Source organism: Neovison vison, chromosome 5 (assembly GCF_020171115.1).
Source record: "Neovison vison isolate M4711 chromosome 5, ASM_NN_V1, whole genome shotgun sequence".
NCBI lineage: Eukaryota > Metazoa > Chordata > Mammalia > Carnivora > Mustelidae > Neogale > Neogale vison.
In genome coordinates this window covers 36,765,105-36,785,450 of record NC_058095.1, presented here as the reverse complement: position 1 = coordinate 36,785,450, position 20,346 = coordinate 36,765,105, and the positions used below count along the sequence as shown (strand labels likewise).

Below are 20,346 nucleotides of genomic sequence, written 5' to 3'. Positions count from 1 at the left end.
TTTTTATAGAATACTTGATCCCTAAAACCAAGTTAAAATTTCTCTGTGTAATAGATTATTCTTACGGAGTCACTTTTTTTAATAAATGTTTTCTTTTGACACAAGTATTTTTAGTTAGTAATTCCCCTTTAAACTCAGAATTTTCCCCTTTATTGAGAAATATTTGTCTCCTAAAGTGTTCCTGAAAAGTTTTTTACCATTGTAATGGTAAGAAATACATAGTCATTCTGACCAGCTGAATATGAATTTTAACTTTTTTTCAGAATTTACTACCTTCTTTTTGTTGTTCAGAGAAAGAAATGCTTTGAAAATTGATTTCTGCTTGTTTTATGTCAATACATAAAATGGGCTTATCCCTCTCAGAAATTAAACATTAGTGGTTTGCTAAGGCAAAAGTACTATTTAGGAATTATATATTTATATGCTCTATTACTCAACCTTAACAATTACAGAAGAACTGTGTCAGAAAAGAGGACATTCAAAGATAAGTACAAATATGACTATGCATTTCCACATACAGTAACAAAACTTTTGCATATACGCTTGTTTACTTTAGATGCCTTCTTTGAGAAAAATGTAGGGAGGCTTAGGAGTAATATTTGAAAATCCTAATGTTTCAGCTGGTATATGTATTTTTAACAAAGGGTATTAGAATCACACTCTTGATTTTTTTTTTTTCCCCTTGAAGCTGTTCTATATAGGCCATACCATCACTTTGTTGAGAAATAGTATTATTTTCTAGCCTGACTGTATTTTCTAGGCTGACTGTATTCTCTCTAAATTATGCTTATAAACCAGGTTTTTTTCTTAGTTCATCTCTTTTTCTTTTTAGTACTTATCAAATATAACTGGTAATAATCAAATTATATTTTGACTTGATCTTTGTTTTCCAACTCTGTAAATTCATTACGCACATTTTCTGCTTTCTAGATTATTTCAGGCAACAGTTCTTTTTTTTTTTTTTTCTTTTCTTTTCCCTTATAAAGATGTTATTTATTAGAGAGAGTATGAGCTGGGGGAAGAGGCAGAAGGAGAGGGAGAAGCAGACTCCTAGCCAAGCAGGGAACCCAGTGCAGGGTTTGATCCCAGGACTCTGGGATCATGACCTGAGCCGGAGGAAGACACTTAACCTACTGAGTTATCTAGGAGCCCCTTCAGGCAACCGTTCTACGATGTGTTTCTCCATTATATAGCAGGGGTCACAATATAATAATTTCCTCATCACTTTTTAGTGTCTTATGTTCCTTGCTATCAATCATCAGGTCCCCAAACCAGTGCCACATACTTAGATTTTTGTCATGGTAGACCTTTTTTTGCCGTTTTCCATATTGGCCACTATTGTGTAACAAAGTCCTGCCAAAACATGGAGGCTTAACACAGCAGTTATATATTCTCATTAATGTATCTGCTGGTCAGCTGGGGATTAGCCAGTTTAGTCCACATTGTAAACTGTAGGTGAGTAAAGGTATATTTCATATGATTCTTGTGGCAATGAAAGAAGCATTGGAAGGCAATCCAGATTGTATAAGCATGTTTTAAGCTTCTGCTTGGCCAAAGCAAGTCACAAAGCAAGCCTGAATCAAGGTTGGGGAAATATATTTCACCTCTAATGGGAGAAACTGCAGAGTTACACCTAAGAGCCTTAATGAAGAGAGGGTGAGCAAAACATAATTACAAAGCTACAGTAATCAAACAGTATGGTACTAGCATACAGACCAGGTAAGCCAATGGAGTAGAAAGTCCAGAAATTAGTGTAGAAGAAAATGTTTGCAAATTATATATCTGATACGGGGTTAATATCTAGCATGTGCAAATAACTACAACTCAACAACAAAGTCAAGTAGCCCAATTTAAAATTGGGTGAAAGACTTGAAAAGATTTCTAAAACGATTATAGGGATGGTCATTAGCATATAAAAAGATGGTCAATATCACTAATCAGAGAAATGCAAGTCATATCTGTTAGGATGGCTACTATCAAAAAAAAGAAAGCTAACAAGTATTAGCATAGAGAAATTGGAACCCTTATTCATTGTTGATGGGATTGTTAAATGATACAACCACTGTGGAATACATGTATGGAGGTTCCTCAAAAAGTTAAAAATAGAACTACCATATAATCCAGCAGTCCTACTTCTAAGAGAATTGAAAGGATCCTTTTTGTTTTCTTTTTTGAGTTTTTATTTAAATTCTAGTTAGTTAACATATAGTGTAATACTATTTTCAGAAGTATACTATAGTGTTTCATCACATGTAACACTCAGTACTTATCACAAGTGCCCTCCTTAATACCCATCACCCACTTAGCCCATCCCCCTCCTCACCACCCCTCCAGCAATCTTCAGTTTGTTCTCTGTAGTGAAGAGTCTGTTTTATGGTTTGCCTCTCTACCACACATCCCCTTAATATGTTCTGCTTTTTAAACTCCCCATGTGACCGGAATTGTGGGTATTTATCTTTCCCTGACTTACTAGCATAATATACTCTAGCTTCATCCACCTTGTTGCAGAGGGCAAGATTTCATTCAGTTTTATGGCTGAGTAATAGATTCCATTGTGTATGTATACTACAACTTTATCCATTCACAGTTGATGGATTTGGGGCTCTTTTCATAATTGGCTATTATTGATAATGCTGCTGTAAACATCAGGTTGCGTGTATCCCTTTGAATCAGTTTTTGTATTTTTTTTTGTCCTTTGGCTAAATACCTAGGAGTATGTTTGCTGGGTCATAGGATAGCTGAATTTTTAACTTTTTGAGGAACCTCCATGCTGTTTTCCAGAGTGGCTGTACCAGTTTCCATTCCTATACCAATAGTGTAAGAAACTTCCCCTTTCTCGGCATCCTCACCAACACCTGTTGTTCCTTGTGTTGTTAATTTTAGCCATTCTGACTGGTGTGAGGTGGCATCCCACTGTAGTTTTGTTTCTATTTCCCTGATGTTTAGTGATGTTGAGCATCTTTTCCTGTGTCTGTTAGCCATCTAGATGTCTTCTTTGGAAAAGTTTGTTCTTGTTTGTTTTCTGCCCATTTCTTAACTGGATTGTTTGTTTTTTAGGTGTTCAGTTTGATTAGGTCTTTGTAGATTTTGGATATTAACCTTTTGTCATTTGCAAATATCTTCTCCCATTCTGAAGGTTGCATTTTAGTTTTGTCGATCATTTCTTTCATTGTGCAAAAGGTTTTTTTTTTAATCTTGAGGTGCCTGGATGGCTCAGTGGGTTAAGTTACTGACTCTTACTTTGCTCAGGTCATGGATCTTGGTCTCGGGATTGAGTCCTGCATGGTGCTTTGCACTTAGAAGGGAGTCTGCTTAAGGATTCTGTCCCTCTCTCTGCCCCTGCCACCTGCTACCGCACCCTCTCTGTTTCTGTCTCTCTTATCTGTCTCAGATAAATAAATCTTAAAAAAAAAAAAAAGAAAGAAAAAGAAAAGCCTTTTATCTTGGTGAAGTCTTAGTACATTTTTGCCTTTGTTTCCCTTGCCTCTGGAGATGCATCGAGTAAGAAGTTGTTACAGCCAATGTCAAAAGAGGTTGCTGCCTGTGTTCTCTAGAATTTTGAAGGATTCTTGTGTCACATTTAGGTCTTCCATCCATTTTGAATTTATTTTTATGTATGGTGTAAGAAAGTGGTCCAGTTTCTTTTCTTTTTTGCATGTGGCTGTCTAGTTTTCTCAACACCATTTGTTGAAGAGATTGTTTTCTGTTGGATATTTTTTCCTGCTTCACTGAAGATGAGTTGGCTGTATAGTTGTAGGTCTGTTTCTGGGTTTTCTCTTCTGTTCCATTGATCTGTGTGTCTGTTTTTGTGCTAGTACCACACTGTCTTGATAACTATGGGAAAACAGGATCTTGAAGAGATTTGCATACACATGTTCATAGCACCACTATTCCCAGTAGCTAAGAGGTGGAAACAACCCAAATGTCCTTTGATGGGTGAATGGTTATGCAAGCTATGTTATGTACATAGTGGATTTTTTTTTTTTTTTTTAAAGAGTGTATTTATTTGACATAGAAAGATCACAAGTAGGCAGAAAATGAAAGAGGAGGAAGCAGGCTCTCTGCCGAGTAGAGAGCCCCATGCAGGACTCACTCCCAGGACCCTGAGATCATGACCCGAGCAGAAGGCAGTGGCTTAACCCACTGAGCCACCCAACATAGTGGATTTTTATTCACCTTTTAAAAGGAGAGAAATCCTGTCACATGCTACACCATGAATCAACCTTGAGGACATTATGCTAAGTGGGAAAAGCCGGCCACAGAGACACAAACTGTATGACTTTACTTACGTCAGTTAGATCTAAACTAGATAAATTCATAGAAACAGAAAATACAATGGTGATTGCCAGGGGCTGGAAGAAGTAGAAAGAATGAATTGTTGTTTAATGGGTATAATTTCAGATTTGCAATATGAAAAGTTGTGGTGATTTTTTTCAAAACAATGTGAAGGGGCACCTGGGTGGCTCAGTGGGTTCTGCCTTCAGCCCAGGTCATGATCTCAGGGTACTGGGATCGAGCCCCTCGTTGGGCTCTCTGTTTGGCAGGAAGCTTGCTTCCCCTTCTCTCTCTGCCTGCCTCTCTGCCTACTTGTGATCTCTCTGTCAAATAAATAAATAAAACCTTTAAAAAAATCAATTTCATAAAAAAATCAATTTCAAAACAATGTGAATATACTTAACATTTCTGAACAATACACTTAAAAATGATTAAGATGGTAAATTTTATGTTGTGTTTTTTACCATGGTTAAAGAAATGAGAAAGAAGGGGGTGAAGAATTGGAACCAATAACTCAATTTTCTACCAATGTTAAAGTTATAATTCTTTTTATTAAGGAATTTACAACTTGGCAGGGAAGTTCAATTAGTTAAATAAGTAAGTGTGATGATAAATATTAGGGTAAACATAGAGTATTATGGGAGCACGGAGATAGAGTGTTAAATTGGGGTGCCTGGCTGTTTTAAGCATCTAACTCTTGATTTTGGCTCTCATGAGTTCTGGGATCAAGCCTGGGAGGACTTCTCACTCAGTGGGGAGTCAGCTTGAAAGATTCTTTCTCCCTCTGCCCCCTCCTCACATTCCCTTGGGCTCTCCCTCTCTCTAAAATAAATAAATCTTAAAAAGAAAAAAGGAGTGTTGAAGAATGCTCAAGAAGTGGGGAGGAATTTGTAGTAAACCAAAGGAGTTCTTGGACTAAGTACCTCTGCCTGGAAAGATTAGCAAGGATCAGATAACAAAGGGTCTAAAGTGCTATACTATGGGATTTTCGTTGTTTTTTGTTTTTTTTCCTTAGGGTGTTGGGCAACTATTGATTTTGAGCCACCAGTTACATGATCAGAATTAATTTTTAAAAAGATGCCCGTCAGCAGTGAAAAGCGAGAAGATAAATTAGAGATTTTAGTAGTTATTCAGAGCTTAAAAAGACAACTGACGAATCATGGATATTTAAGAACTAGAATCAGGAGTTTAGGAAAAAAGAGTTGAGGATAATTCACTTTTCTAGCTTTGGACAACTATATAGATACAGACTTGATAAGAAAAGCAGTGTTTGATTAAAAATAAGTTGCTCAGATACAGATTGTATCCTACAGTATTTAGTGTGTACCTACTATGTGTCAAGGACTTATTCTAAAATCTGTGGATACAAACTTGAATAAGGAAGACACATTCCTCCTCCAATAGAGCTTACATTCTGGGACAGCTGTAAGAAAAAAGTGAATTAAAATTTTAGATTACGATTATTTAGCCCAAGGAAACCTATCCCAGAATAGGAATTAAAGGACAGTTTAAAGTAGGGTGATTGGTAAAAACAGCATCTACAAGGTATCTGAATAAAAAACCTAATGAAAGTGAACGTAGATATGTGGAGTGTTTCAGATTGAATAACAGTAGGTGTAAAGGTCTGATGTGTTTAAGGAATTGCAGAGAGGCCAGTTGAAAAGGAAAAAGAAGACTTACTAGTAAGAGATGAGGTTGGAGAAGAAATAGGTATCTGGGGTAGACTGATGTAATGTACCATGAGACATAAGGATAACTTTTGTATTGTTTTCCACTTAAGCTTCTTTTCCACTTAAGAATCAAAGTTTGTTATCATTATCTAGGTCTTGTTGAGACAGTCTCATAGATCCTGTACCTGGTTTTTAAATAGCCCTAAACATAATAGTAATTGTGTATTTAGTATAGTGCCATGTGCTTAGTCATAAAATACTTGTTGAATAAAGGAATAATACTTGGTTTCATCTGGTGGCTTAGTATATAGTTCATTTAGATTTGAATATAATACTAAGTTTAATGCAGAGTTTGTTTGAATGTGTGTACATGTTCTGCTTTAAGCATTTGGAGTTAGATTAACCTATGTGTTTGGTAATTTTTTCACCTTGTTTTACAGTATGGGTGCCTTACCATTGCTGGAAAGCAAAGATAAAATTGTCTTTATTTTAAATGGGTATTAGAAATGGTCTGCTTTTTGATGGACAGGTCTCAAAGTTACTAGTTAAGTCTCTGTGATTATTTTAGATTTTACTTTATACCTAAGCAAATGTCTGTAGGCTTTGTAATTACTCAACCAATAGCTGTTCCAATAGGATTGGTCTTTGATAAGTATCAAGTTTAATATATAATTTAATAAATTTAATAAATAATTAAAATAATTTTATTTCATATTTTAAAACTATTTGGCTTTATCATTTATGGTTCAGTAAACCTGAAAGGACAGAATCTATTGGGTAAATGCAGGGTGGTATCTTGGATTGGATCCTGAAACCGAAAAATGGTCAAGTGGAAAATCTAGTGAAATCCAAATACGGACTGGAATTAATGTACCAGTGTTAATTACATGTTTGACGAATGTAGCATTGTTATGTAAGATGTTTAACTTCAGAGGAAACTGGGTTGGGTAGAGGATATATGGGAACTGTCTATGATACCTTTGCAACTTTTCTGTAAATTTAAAGTTATTCCAAAAATTTTTTTATTTTTATTTATTTATTTTTAAGGATTTTATTTATTTATTTGAGGGAGAGAGAGAAAGAGATCACAAATAGTCAGAGGCAGGTGGGAGCAGGCTCCCCGCTGAGCAGACAGCCTGATGTGGGGCTTGATCCCGGAACCCTGAGATCATGACCTGAGCCGAAGGCAGAGGCTTAACCTACTGAGCCACCCAGGTGCCCCAATAAGTTTATTTAAATTTAAAAAAAAAAAAAAAAAGGCAACAAAATCTGCTGGGGTGGGGAAAGATAAAGATTACATTGATTTAAGTAATTCATAATTTTTATAAAAGATTGTATATGCATTTATTTGAGAGGGAGAAACAGAGACTCCCTGCTGAGTGGAGAGGCCCAAGCAGGGCTTGATCCCAGGATCCTGAGATCATGACCTGAACCGAAGGCAGATGTTTAACCAAGACTGAGCCACCCAGGCACCCCAAGATTCATAATTTTTAAAAATTTAAAAATAATACACTTAAAGCAGTATTGAATAGTACAAATTTCGAAAACCGAAAGATCCCTGCTTATTTACTTTAGTCCCATTCCCTAGAAGTAACCAGGTTTAGTTTTCCATCTTTGTGTTTTAACTTTTTTGCTTACTACTTCTAGTGGTTATTGCCATAATTACAGAGGTGCTTAGACCTCTAGACCTTGATCTATCAACTTTAGACAGTATCTACTGATTCTTTACCATGAAAGATAAGATTGGTTTATTAGTGATAGTATTGTCAGTTTTTCTGTTGGTTATCTTTTTTACTTGAGAGATAGCTTAAATTTCAGTTTCTTAATATTTCTATCAACTTCAGACAATCTGTTGGCTCCCTGATATATATAAAGTGAAGAAATTCTCAGCTCCGCAGTACTCTTCACCTCTTTCTGACATTTTATTTTCCCACTTCTGTTAGCTATAGTATTACTTTTACTGTAACTTATTTTTTTGTGCCCTTGACTTGTCCAGAAATAATTCAAGAGGGCTTATAGATAGATAACAACAGTATTTTGGCTTATTAATGGTTATGTTTTAAAGAACTGGTTCTTTAAGACAAATTTTTTTTTTTTACCCTTAAGATTTTATTTATTTATTTGGCACAGAGAGAGACAGTGTGTGCACAAGCAGGGGGAGAGGCAGGCAGAGGGAAAAGGAAAAGCAGACTCCCCACCGAGCAAGGAGCCTGATAAGGGGCTCGATCCCAGGACCTTGGGATCATGACCCAAGCCAAGGGCAGAGGCTTAACCAACTGTACTACCCAAGTGCCCCAGGACAAATTCTTCAAATAAATGTGTGGAGAAGAAATAAGTGGATTCTTTTTAGTGTACAGTCTTCTCTTTTGTGCCATTCGACCTGTCTATATTTTATTCTGAGGATCTTTGTGTTTTCCTACTGAGAACTTTTATTTTCTCAGCCATATCTAAGTTTCACAAGATGTTCTGCTTTGCATTTAGCTTGGCTTCTAGGATGCCTTCAATTGTAAGATCCTTCATTGCTTTAAAATAACTTACTATTAGGGGTGAGAGGAAGGCAGTACGTTAAATGCGTGACTGATTGAATGTAGCCCAATTTCGGAAATAATAAAATGAGAAAATATAGTTGCATTTAATTTTTTAATTATAAGGGAAAATAAACATAAACAGTAGGTCATCCTTAATTCAGTTGCATACCTAGATTTTTTATATATTTTGGTGGATATATTATAAGGGTTTATGTGGGTATACCTAACTTGTTTACTGGTTCCTCTATTTGCAGCTTTTTCTACTATAAACAGTGCTGTGAAAAACATTTCTTAAAACTAAATCTTTGCTTATATCTGTGACTTTTTTTTTTCTTTTTCTTTCAGATGATGAAGTAGAATTTCTGGGTTAAAGAGATGTGTATTTTTGTAGTATAACTTGTTAATAAAGAAAAGCAAGTTAACTTAACATTTTGGCTATTTAATCATCACTAAAATAAAACTTTTTCTTCTTTATTAGTGAACACTTGTCCTGCTCTTTCACCTTTTTCTTGCATGGAGATAGCAATGTTTGTACCAGTGTGGAAATTAACCAACATCAACCAGTATACCTTCTTAGTGAAGAGCATATCACCCTTGCTCAACAGTCTAATAGCCCATTTCAAGGTAGATTATTTTACTATCTTAGATATTTGATCTCTTATTGTTTCAAGAAAACTGTTATTGCAATTGGTAATTTTAAATTTTGGTATTAATGAGATTTCCCTGTTCTTTAGCCTAGCAATTATTCTGATGTAGTTTATTTTCTTTTTCCCTGTTAGAGTTTTAAGTCAATGAAATAAGCTTTTTAATACAAATATTATTTTTAAAAATTATTGTACATGAATGATAACATATTTTAAAATGCTCTTTTATATAGCACTTAGCAGATATATATTTTTATGCTTTCAAAGTCATCTTTTGTGTCCAGTCATGTAAGCCATTTTTAACGTTGGTACATGGGGATTTTGATACTTACATGAAATTGCTGATTGGTTTTTAAAGACTGACAGTATGCTCTTGTTTGAATTCTAACCCTAGTATTTGCTTTTTAAAAATTTACATGGCAGTGCATAATGAAAGTACTTAGATTTATAGACACATGCACACACACAGCTTTTCCTTCCTGGAAATCAAGAGAAGTTGAAGGATATACGTAACACCCCAACTCATGTTGAAATTTAACCATGTGAGATATTTTGGGTGAACAAAATTTTAAGATTTTATAATAAATATTGTGCTTTATCTTCACAGTAGTGAAGTATAATAAATTTTTCTCTGAAATGACTGTTAATGTGAGTTTCCTTTTTTTTTTTAGATTGCATAATTACTTGTCAAACTATTCATTGTGCTCTTACCTGTTGTACCAGTCTTTAGTTACCTACTTGATGTCTCTTTTGGGTTTCTAGTAATCTTAAGCCCATTTGGACTGAATGGCACTCTCACAGGACAAGCATTCAAGATGTCTGATTCAGCTACCAAAAAATTGATTGGTGAATGGAAACAGTTCTATCCTATCTCATCTTGTTTAAAGGAGATGTCTGAAGAAAAACAGGAAGATATGGATTGGGAAGATGATTCTTTAGCTGCAGTAGAAGTTCTTGTTGGTATGGATTCTGAGTATTAAATCTAAGGGGAAAGTATGTGACCATATGTTGGTTAGATTTTGTTGAATGATAATTCCAATACCTTAGTGCCTTTCAGCATTAAACATTTATTTCTTTGTTTTCTCCTCACATTACATAAGGGCTGCATTATGATTGTGGTTTGGCTCCTCATATCTTGTCATTCTATAACTTAGGTTCAGTGATTACCCACTCTCAGGGACTTGCTGTTCTTAAAGACCAGAGGAATAATAAGTACTGAGTATAACTATGTAAGTGTATTTAAAGCTTCTGCTAGGATATAATGTATGTTACATCTACTTACATTGCATTAGACAGAACTAGTCACTTTGTCAGGCCAGAGTCATTGGGGCAAGGAAGTAGATTTCACCTAGAGGTAAGCGTGCTAAAGATGGGAAGAAGATAACTGTGAATGAGTAACATTTGGAAGCCGGAAAGTTGACCACCAGTGTCGTGTAGTATTTTAACTTTCGTTAAAACTTGCCTCTGATAACTTTTAGAAGGTAGAAGATACCCTTAAGAACTCATGGATTTGATCTGCTCTGCCCAGGTCAGCTCTTTTCATATTGGCTCTTCTATATGGTTTTCTCATTCAGGGACCCAGATTAACAAGGTAAACTATATCTGGGACATGTGCATCTTGAGGGAAAGGACAGGAATAAGAGAGGTTGGACTAATCTTGCAAGCACATTTAAAGCTCCTGTTGGGATCGGTGTATATCACATGCAGGTCACACAGGCAAGCCTAACAATGGAGTGAATAGGTGTTCTCCATATTAGAGAGATGGGGGAGGTGTGGGGAATGTATAATTGAGCAGATAATTAGCATTAGAATCTGCAGCAGTGTTTAATGGAATCGTGGCAAGGTCAGATATATGAAGATTGTCTTTTTCACTTTTTTTTTTTTTTAAATAAAAAGAATACCAGTATTGAATTTTAATAAATGCATTACTACCAGGGTAGTTGTGACAAAACCAGAAAAAAACCCAACATTTATTAAGCTTTCATAAAAAGACATATTTAAAGAAGAAAGCAGAAAATGGTCTTTAATTCTGGTGTCCCGATTACCTTTGTTAAACTTATAAAAGATTTAAAAATATACCTTATAGTTTGTCAGCTTTACAAATAAAGATTTAAAAGTAATATACACTCATGGTTAGAAAATCCAAAAATGGAAAGAGAAAGCTGCTTGCTTCTCAGTCTCTCACTGAAGGTAACCATTAAAGGTATTAACAGCTTCTCGTAGTTTCTTCCAAAAAACCTTATGCCAAAAGGAGCATGTATTTATAAAAATTACATTAAGAGGGCGCCTGGGTGGCTCAGTGGGTTAAAACCTCTGCCTTCGGCCCAGGTCATGATGCCTGGGTCCTGGGATCACCTGCATCAGGCTCTGCTCAGCAGGGAGCCTGCTTCCCTTCCTTTCTCTCTGCCTGCCTCTCTGCCTACTTGTGATCTCTGTCTGTCAAATAAATAAATAAAAATCTTTAAAAAAAATACATAAAGTTTATTTAATTAAACAAATAAAATCATATAAACTTTTCCATTACAGTACTTTTGAGTTAAACTAATCCTGCTATAGTCACAGTGGTAATTTATTTTCCTGTCCATTATTTTTTCCTTTTAGCTGGTGTCCGAATGATCTACCCAGCATGCTTTGTTCTAGTCCCTCAGTCAGACATTCCTACTCCTAGCTCTGTGGGATCCTCTCACTGTTCAGCTTCTTGCTTGGGTGTCCACCAAGTGCCTGCTTCCACAAGAGATCCTGCTATATCTTCAGTTACTCTTACACCACCTACATCTCCTGAGGAAGTCCAAACAGGTATTGTATTAATCTGTGTCATTAACACTAGTTATAAATCTGTTGTTTTGAATATGTCAGCACTTAAAAAATAATTATTTTGAAATAATTTCAGACTTACTGAAGAGTTTCCATGTATAATACAAAGAACTCCCTCATCCAGATTTCCAAACTGTTAGCATTGGTTCCATCACCCTCTCTAGATGTATACATTTATTATCATTGGTCTTTTTCTGAACCATTTTGAGAACAAGCTGCAGACGCAGTGCCCCATTACACCCACTGACTCAGTGTTTTTCTCAAATTTAAGAACACTCTCCTGTATAACTACCATTTAATCCTCAAAGTCAGGAAGTCAGCATTTATAGAACACTACCACCAAGTTTACATCCCCTGTTTGGATTTTTTGCTTTCTGTATTTTTTTTTTTTTTTTTAAAGATTTTATTCATTTATTTGACAGAGATCACAAGTAGGCATAGAGGCAGGCAGAGAGGATGGGGGAAGTAGGTTCCCTGCTGAGCAGAGAGCCCCATGCAGGGCTTGATCCCAGGACCCTGGGATCATGACCTGAGCTGAAGGCAGAGCCACCCAGGCGCCCATGCTTTCTGTATTTTAAGTAAAGTAATATGCTTTTTGCTTCAAAATATATGGAGACAAATCAGATAGCTGTGGAATACACTGCATAACAAATTAACAAGGAAAAAAACCCAAGCCCAAACCCAAATAATGTTACTTTAAATGTACTTTTATTCTCCTATAGCCTATTCTTTTTTGTTTATTTTCAGTTGATCCTCAGTCTGCCCAGAAGTGGGTCAAATTTTCTTCAGTGTCTGATGGCTTCAACTCTGATAGTACTAACCACCATGGTGGGAAAATACCCAGAAAATTAGCAAATCATGTGGTGGATAGAGTTTGGCAAGAATGCAATATGAACAGAGCACAGAACAAGTACGTGTTTTCATTTTCAGGTTTAAAATACTGCTTGTTGGTAGTTATTTGCACATAGATATTTAAAGTATAGAGTCATTTGTATGACTTTAAAAGTCTGACTTTTGAACTTCAGTTTTAATGCTTAATTTGTGGTTATAGAAAACGTTATGATTTCTAAAGAATTTATAATTTCAAATCTTAGGAGGAAATATTCAGCTTCATCAGGTGGTCTGTCTGAAGAAGAGATACCTGATAAAGTAGCATCCTGGGATTTTGTTGAAGCCACACAAAGAACAAACTGCAGCTGTTTGAGGTAGTTTTGCTTTTTTTTTTTTTTTTTTTTCCCCTGTTGATGAATATCTATATACGTTGGTGTGATAGTATCTTATGCTGTTGAAAAGTCCAAACAGGTATTCGAGCTAGCTTACCTAAGCACAATTTGTGAGGATTTTTTTTTTTCAAAAGAAAATTTGAGGGAAAAAAAATTCAGTGACTTGGAGCTGATTATAGAAGTACATACAAATGTGTGCCATAGTCTTTACAAAGTTACCAGAGCTGAACTGTGAAGGCTTGGTTTTACAGCTAAATAAAAGAGAATTTTATACCAGAGTATAGTATATGTAGTATCTGTAAGGTAAAAGACACATAAGTCTCTTGAGAAAAGAGTTCATACATGGCATTGTGCCTGAGAAATTTCTTCCATAGGTTCTCATAAAAAAGGTGATAGATGATATACTAGATGAAAATTTCTGCAGTCCTCCCCACCCCCCAAAGATTTTATTTAAGACTAACCATGAGAGACTGGACTCTTGAGAAACGAACTGAGGGTTTTGGAGGGAAGGAGGATAGGGGGTTGGGTGAGCCTCATGGTAGGTATAAAGGAGGGCATGTATTGCATGGAGCACTGGATGTGGTACATAAAGTAATAAAGAAAGAAAAAAAGTGTCAGAAAATATGAAAAAAAAATCAAAACCCCAGCAAGTAGTCAATAGTCAATAATTTTTTAAATAAAAAATAGCTATCTACCCTCAAAAAGAAAAAAAAAGATTTTATGTATGTATTAGAGAGTGAGAGAGGGAACACAAACAGAGGAAGTGGAAGAGGGAGAAGCAGGCTTTTTGCCAAGCGGGGAGCCTGATTTGGGGCTTGATCCCAGGACCCTATGATTATGACCTGAACTGAAGGCAGACACTTAACGACTGAGCCACCCAGGTGCCCCTTGCAGTCCTTTTTATAGTAAATTTGGTATTAGGTTTTGCTCAGCAATTTCTTGTAACATCCTTTTGGGCAAAGTGTAGGGAAATGTTGAAATAAGATTCAGAAGGAATGATTCTACAAGGGATTGAAGCTGCACTGTAAAAATACAAACTTTCTCATAGCCTATATTGGTTAAAGATTAGTAGAAGAATGGATGAACTTGGAATTTTTTTGGCAATTGTATTTCTGTATTGGATATTTTGAGATTTGGTTATCAGAGGCATTTGGATTATATTGCCTAGATTTTATTATTTTATTCTAAAATGAAAGGTAGATCATATGCTTTTGCAGTCTTGTAAACAAATAATAGCACTGACGTCCCTTATAGAACTTGTGAGCTAATAGTTGGTTACTCTTTTGTCACAGATGTGAGCCAAAGGAATGGAGTGCATGTAGGTTAGGGCCAAGATTTTTCTTATATTAGCTTTGTTTGATTGAATACAGTGATAGAGAGGCACAAGGGTGGCTCAGTCAGTTAGTCGGCTATCTTTGGCTCAGGTTATGATCCCAGGGTCTGGGATTGAGCCCCTCATTGGGTTCCCTATTCAGCTTGGGTGGAGTAGGGGAGGTCTGTTTTCTTCCCCTGCCTTTGCCTCTACCCCTGCCTGTGCGCGCTCAATCTCTCTCTCTCAAATAAATAAAATCCTAAAAAAAAAAAAAAAAAAATCGTGACATACTCTCAAGTGTTCTGGTTTGTTTTTGTGTAGGTTAAATGTACTTACGTAGATTCTTTGCATTAGAGACTATAATTTTTTGAAGTCTGACAACTGTGTTAAAAACTGGTCTGTTGCTAGTAGATTGGAATAATAAAAATTTGAATTGATTAGCCCTTGTTTAATAGTTTAAAATAGTTTAACACCATAGCCATTTGGACAGAGGTGACCCAAACCTAATCTTCAAATGTAGAGCTTCATGACGTTATTTGAGACCAGAGATCAGCAGCTTTGATTAATTGGCCAAATTTGCTTCACTGCTTGTTTTTATATGTCCTGTGAGCTGAGAATGGCTTTTACATTTTTAAATAGTTGGAAAAAATAAAAAAAGAATATATTGTGACATGTGAAGCTTGCATGAAATTCAAATTTTAATGTCCATAAAGATTTATTGGAACAGAGTCACATCTGTTCATTTACATGTGAACTGTGGCTGCTTTCACAGAGTTGAGTAGTAGTGGCACAGACTGCATGGTCTCCGGAGCCTAAAATATTTACCATCTGGTCCTTTGCAGAAAAAGTTTACCAGTTCCTAGTCTAAGATGAGTAGAATGCTTAAATGAAATTAGGCTTTTCTTTTCCATATTGGCATTTTTATCAAGCAGCTCTTCTTCTATAGTTCCTAACCTAGATTTTGTTTTGTTCTTTTTGAAAGATGCAAGTTTTAAGTACATTCGTTTAAAATAGTTTTGTTTATTTTTAAGATTTTTTTTTTTTTTTTTTTTTTAGTTTTAAAAGTGTTATTTTAAAGATTTTTATTAGAGGATGAGCAAGGGGGAATGGCAGAGGGAGAGAGAAGATTCCCCACTGAGCAGGGAGCCTGATGTGGGGCTCGATTCCAGGACCTTGTGATCATGACCAGAGCCAAAGGCAGACATTTAACTGACTGAGCTACTCAGGAACCCCTAAAATGATTTTAGAGGAAGACCCTCAAAGTGCATATTGGGAAACATAAGTTTAAGTTTAAATTCTTGGTTTCTAAGCTGAACTTTTATTTTTCAAAACTTTCTCTGTCTCATATTTCCAGAAATTCCTCCCAGGTATAGAGAGATTTGATACAATGAAATTTTGTATAATCTATACATGTGACTGACTTTGGTATATTTGCTCCTCTAGGAAATAAGTGTTTCTAATCATTTACTTTTTTTCCCCCCATTACTGCATTTTGTACCTCTAATTCCTCCTCCACTTCCCTCAAATCAGGTTCTCTTAATGCTTAAATAAGGCTTAAAATAGATGTTGAGCCACCAGTGTATCATCTGCTGCCATAGAACATAGGAAGTAGGGCACACATTTGATAACTTGACTGTGCTAGTCAGCCAGTTTGCTGTCACATTTATCCTGCCTTTTCCCTGCTCTGTTTTGTGTTGCAAGGGATTACATTTCCTAGGCCCCTTTGCTTTCTACATGTGTTTGTTGTTGCTGCCACCCCCAACTTTATTGAGATATCATTGATAAATAACATTGTGTGCGTTTAAAATGTACAACATGATTATTTGACTAGACCAGCCTGCTTTCTGGATTTGGCAATGGTAGGTGCTAATGGAAGATTGGTTGATGAGATAGATGAGTTAAAGAAGCCAGAGTATTTCTCTACCCCTTTTTTTGAGCCAATTCCAGCAGCAGTTCTCTGTCCTATTAGTGGCCCCTTCTTTTGTGGTCCAGTTTACCACTAAAGACATCCCATTGTGGTTCTAACACCATCCCAAGCTTCTTTGATCTGGTGATACTGTTTCGTTTTACTACCCTTTTAGTTCAAGAAGTCACAGAAGCTCTCTGCTGTTGGTAATCTGTGAGTTGCCTCATTTTCCTCTTTTTTTGGTAACGGATTCTCTGTAGTAGATTTCCTCTTGGTAAGACACAGGACTGGACCCTGAACAACATGTTGATTTAGAAATCAATTTGAAGAAAAAAAATGCATAGTTATATAAGCAATTTGAATGAGTATGTAATGTATGATTTGAAGATTTAAATTATACAAATAGAGCTAAAGTTACCCTTGACCACTCTCAGTCTTTTTCCAAATGCTACTACTTTTCCGTAGAATTGACTACTGGCCAATTAGATATTATATTTGCATAGTTTTTCTGTAATTCTGTGTATGTCTTTTTCCTCTCAACACAAAAATACGATACGGGTATATTTGACAGCTTATTTTTTTTCATTTAATGTGCCTCAGATCTTTCCATTCTAGTTACTTGTAGATCTGCCATTTTATTGTTAAAAACTTCTTGGTATTCCACTGAATGAAGTACCATAGTGTATATAATCATTCTGGGTTTGATGGACAAATAGGTTGTTTCCAAAAGTTTTTGTTTGTGTTTACTTTTATTTTTTTAAAGATTTTATTTATTTATTTGATAGAGAGAGATCACAAGTAGGCAGAGAGACAGGCAGAGAGAGGGGGGGGGAAGAAGCAGGCTTCCTGTGGAGCAGAGAGCCCTATGCGGGGCTCGATCCCAGGACCCTGAGATCATGACTTGAGCCGAAGGCAGAGGCTTTAACCACTGAGCCATCCAAGCGCCCCTGTTTGTGTTTACTTTTTAAAAAAATAATATTTCTAGGACTGTCAATTATTTATCAGACTTTTTTTGAACACTTACTCTATGATAGATGTCCTAAGCTCAGGTACAGTCATGAATATGGCTCCTGCTATTATGCATCCTATACAGTAATGGGGTAGATAATTATTTAAAATAAGAATTTTTAACCTTTAGATTTTTAAGAGTGATGAGTGCTAAGAGGAAAAAAATTAGGTGGGTGATGTGATACAGAGTTGTGCGAGGAGGGCTATTAAATACTTGCAAATTCAAAAAGATCCTACCAACTTTATTCCCACTTTCTATATAAGAAGTGCTGGTTTTTCTTATGCTTTCACTGATCTGAGAACAGTCCTTAAAATTAATTTTTTGCTAGTAGAGTAAATGAAAAGCGTAAAATTGTTTTAATTGGCTTTTTTCAGTTATTAATGAGATTAAATATTGCATATTTATTGAAATTAAGCTTTAGTGTGATAGAGTGTTCTTAAGAAAATTAGCACTACGCAAGCTATATAAATAGAAAGTGGTACAATAAATTTCAGATGTTAACATTAAAATATTAGGAACTTTATGAGTAGGAAAACAAATCTAAAGGAATCTTTCTGTTGGATTTTGCTTTAAAAACACAACTTCTTTTTTGGGACAGTTCCCCAAATTAGTTGAGTTCTTTTATGAAATTCACTTGTTTTTTATAAAGGAGACTAGCCCCCCCCCATCTATCTATCTATTTATTTATTTATTTTTAAAGATTTTTATTTATTTATTTGAGAGAGAGAGAGACAGTGAGAGAGTGCATGAATGAGGAGAAGGTCAGAGGGAGAAGCAGACTCCCCGTGGAGCTGGAAGCCCGATGTGGGACTCGATTCCGGGACTCCGGGATCATGACCTGAGCCGAAGGCAGTTGTCCAACCAACTGAGCCACCCAGGCATCCCTTCCCCTTAAGATTTATTTATTTTTAGACAGGGAGAGATAGAAGAGCGGGGGGCCTATCATGAGGCTTGATCTTGGGAGCCTGAGATCATGACCTGAGCTGAAACCCAAAGTTGGAAACTCAACCGACTGAGCCACCCAGGTTCCTCTAGGGGAGACTAGCCTTAAGGAAAGTGTTCATACTGTGTATTGTGTAAGACTGATAAATCTACAGACCTAGACCCCTGAAACAAATAATACATGTTAATAATAATAAAAAAAGGAAAGTGTTCATATAGAAGAAAGGGGCTGTGATTTAATGTTACCAAAATTTTAGAGAGCCACTGCTCTTAGTATATATACCAAATTAATAGTTTCTTGTCCTTATAAAAGGGTAAATGAATCTATGGCTGTGTACTTTTCACCTCCCTTATGTACTTGGAAAATAACCTAACAGTTCCCCTAAGACTATTAGAGATACTGTATTTCTTTAGTGCCTTGCATAACTTGACTAATCTTAACTTTTGGTCACATCACTCCTTTACACTCTTAAAAATTATTGAGGATCCCAAAGTGCTTTTATTTTTGTGGGTTACATCTGTTTACATCTATTTTAGTGAAATTTTACTGATTTCTTTAATTTTTTTTCTAAAGATTTTATTTTATTTGACAGAGAGAAAGAGAAAACAGGTAGGGGGAGCAGCAGGCAGAGGGAGGAGGAGAAGCAGGTTCCCCACTGAGCAGGGAGCCGGGTGCGGGACTTCATCCCAGGACCTGGGATCATGATCTGAGCCAGAGGCAGATGCTTAACCCTACTGAGCCACCCAGGTGCCCCATATTTTAGTTAAATTTTAAAGTTCTATTTAATTTATTAAAAACACCCCAGTAAACCCAGTACATATTAACATGAATAAGAGACTTGTATAGAAATCAATTGTGGGGACGCCTGGGTGGCTCAGTGGATTAGAGCCTCTGCCTTTGGCTCAGGTCATGATCTCAGGGTCCTGGGATCGAGCCCCGCATTGGGCTCTCTGCTCGGGAGGGAGCCTGCTTCCTCCTCTCTCTCTGCCTACTTGTGATCTCTGTCTGTCAAATAAATAAATAAAATATTTTAAAAAAAGAAAAAGAAATCAGTTGTGTTTTCCGAAGCAAACAAAACTAGAAGAGTGACATTGTTGTACAGTTCTGCATATCTCTTCAGTATTGAGCTTAATAGAAGATACCCAGATTCTGATCTCCTTCTGCAGTCTTTTTTGTATGTTGTCTTAGTTGAAGTATGTGAAGAAAATCCAGCCTCACATAGCTATGCAATTGGAAGAGGGGAAGAGTTTATTTTAATAGCTTTATCAGGTAATTGTGGATATGCTTTGCTATTACACCAAAGTTTGACAAGTGGTGGTTTCTAAAAGATTAGTTTAAATGTATAATCTGAAGCCATATTAATCACATCCCTGTATTCCATAATAACTAGATGAATCTTTTACTTTTGCATGAGTAAGAGAATTGGAAAATTCATCATTTGGTAAATATGAAGTCACTGAATTATGTGGATTCATGAATGTTAACACATTTTGTTGTATGATATAAAAAATTTGCATTTGTTCATATCGCCAGTGATCTCATTAGAAAAATCTTTTTAATGTTGAAAAGTTGTGAAGCTTATTGTTGCAGATAAAATTTCCAAATTCCAAGTCTTGCTTAAAAGCTCAAATTTAATTATTTGTTTTTCCTTAAAGTGATAAACTCCTTTTGTTCATTTTTGAGACCCAAATAACCATGTCTGCCAGATAACCAAATCTAGGTAACTAAGGTTTATCAAGTAATTATTGGTGTATTTATTTATTTATTTAAAATTTTTTTAAAAGATTTTATTTATCCATTTGACAGATCACAAGTAGGCAGAGAGGCAGGCGGTGGGGGTCAGTTGGGGGGGAAGCAGGCTTCCCGCTACGCAGGGAGCCCAGTGCAGGGCTCAATCCCAGGACCCTGAGATCATGACCTGAGCTGAAGGCGGAGGCTTAACCCACTGAGGCACCCAGGTGCCCTAATATTGTTTTTTTTTTAAATGAAAACAGTGTTCTATGAAAAAAATGCCTAGTTTAG

The 20,346-nt window shown here is 36.0% G+C and overlaps 1 protein-coding gene across 2 annotated transcripts in view; it reads left to right on the top strand.

Annotated features, from left to right (window-relative positions):
* MED13 (mediator complex subunit 13) overlaps positions 1–20,346 on the top strand; it is a 110,186-nt gene that overhangs the window by 25,435 nt on the left and 64,405 nt on the right. For both annotated transcript variants that reach the window (XM_044248530.1, XM_044248531.1), the window contains exons 4-8: positions 8,952–9,097; positions 9,880–10,077; positions 11,719–11,913; positions 12,679–12,841; positions 13,026–13,136. In XM_044248530.1, coding sequence (XP_044104465.1) covers positions 8,952–9,097; positions 9,880–10,077; positions 11,719–11,913; positions 12,679–12,841; positions 13,026–13,136 — 813 coding nt within the window. The remainder of the gene's footprint in view (positions 1–8,951; positions 9,098–9,879; positions 10,078–11,718; positions 11,914–12,678; positions 12,842–13,025; positions 13,137–20,346) is intronic.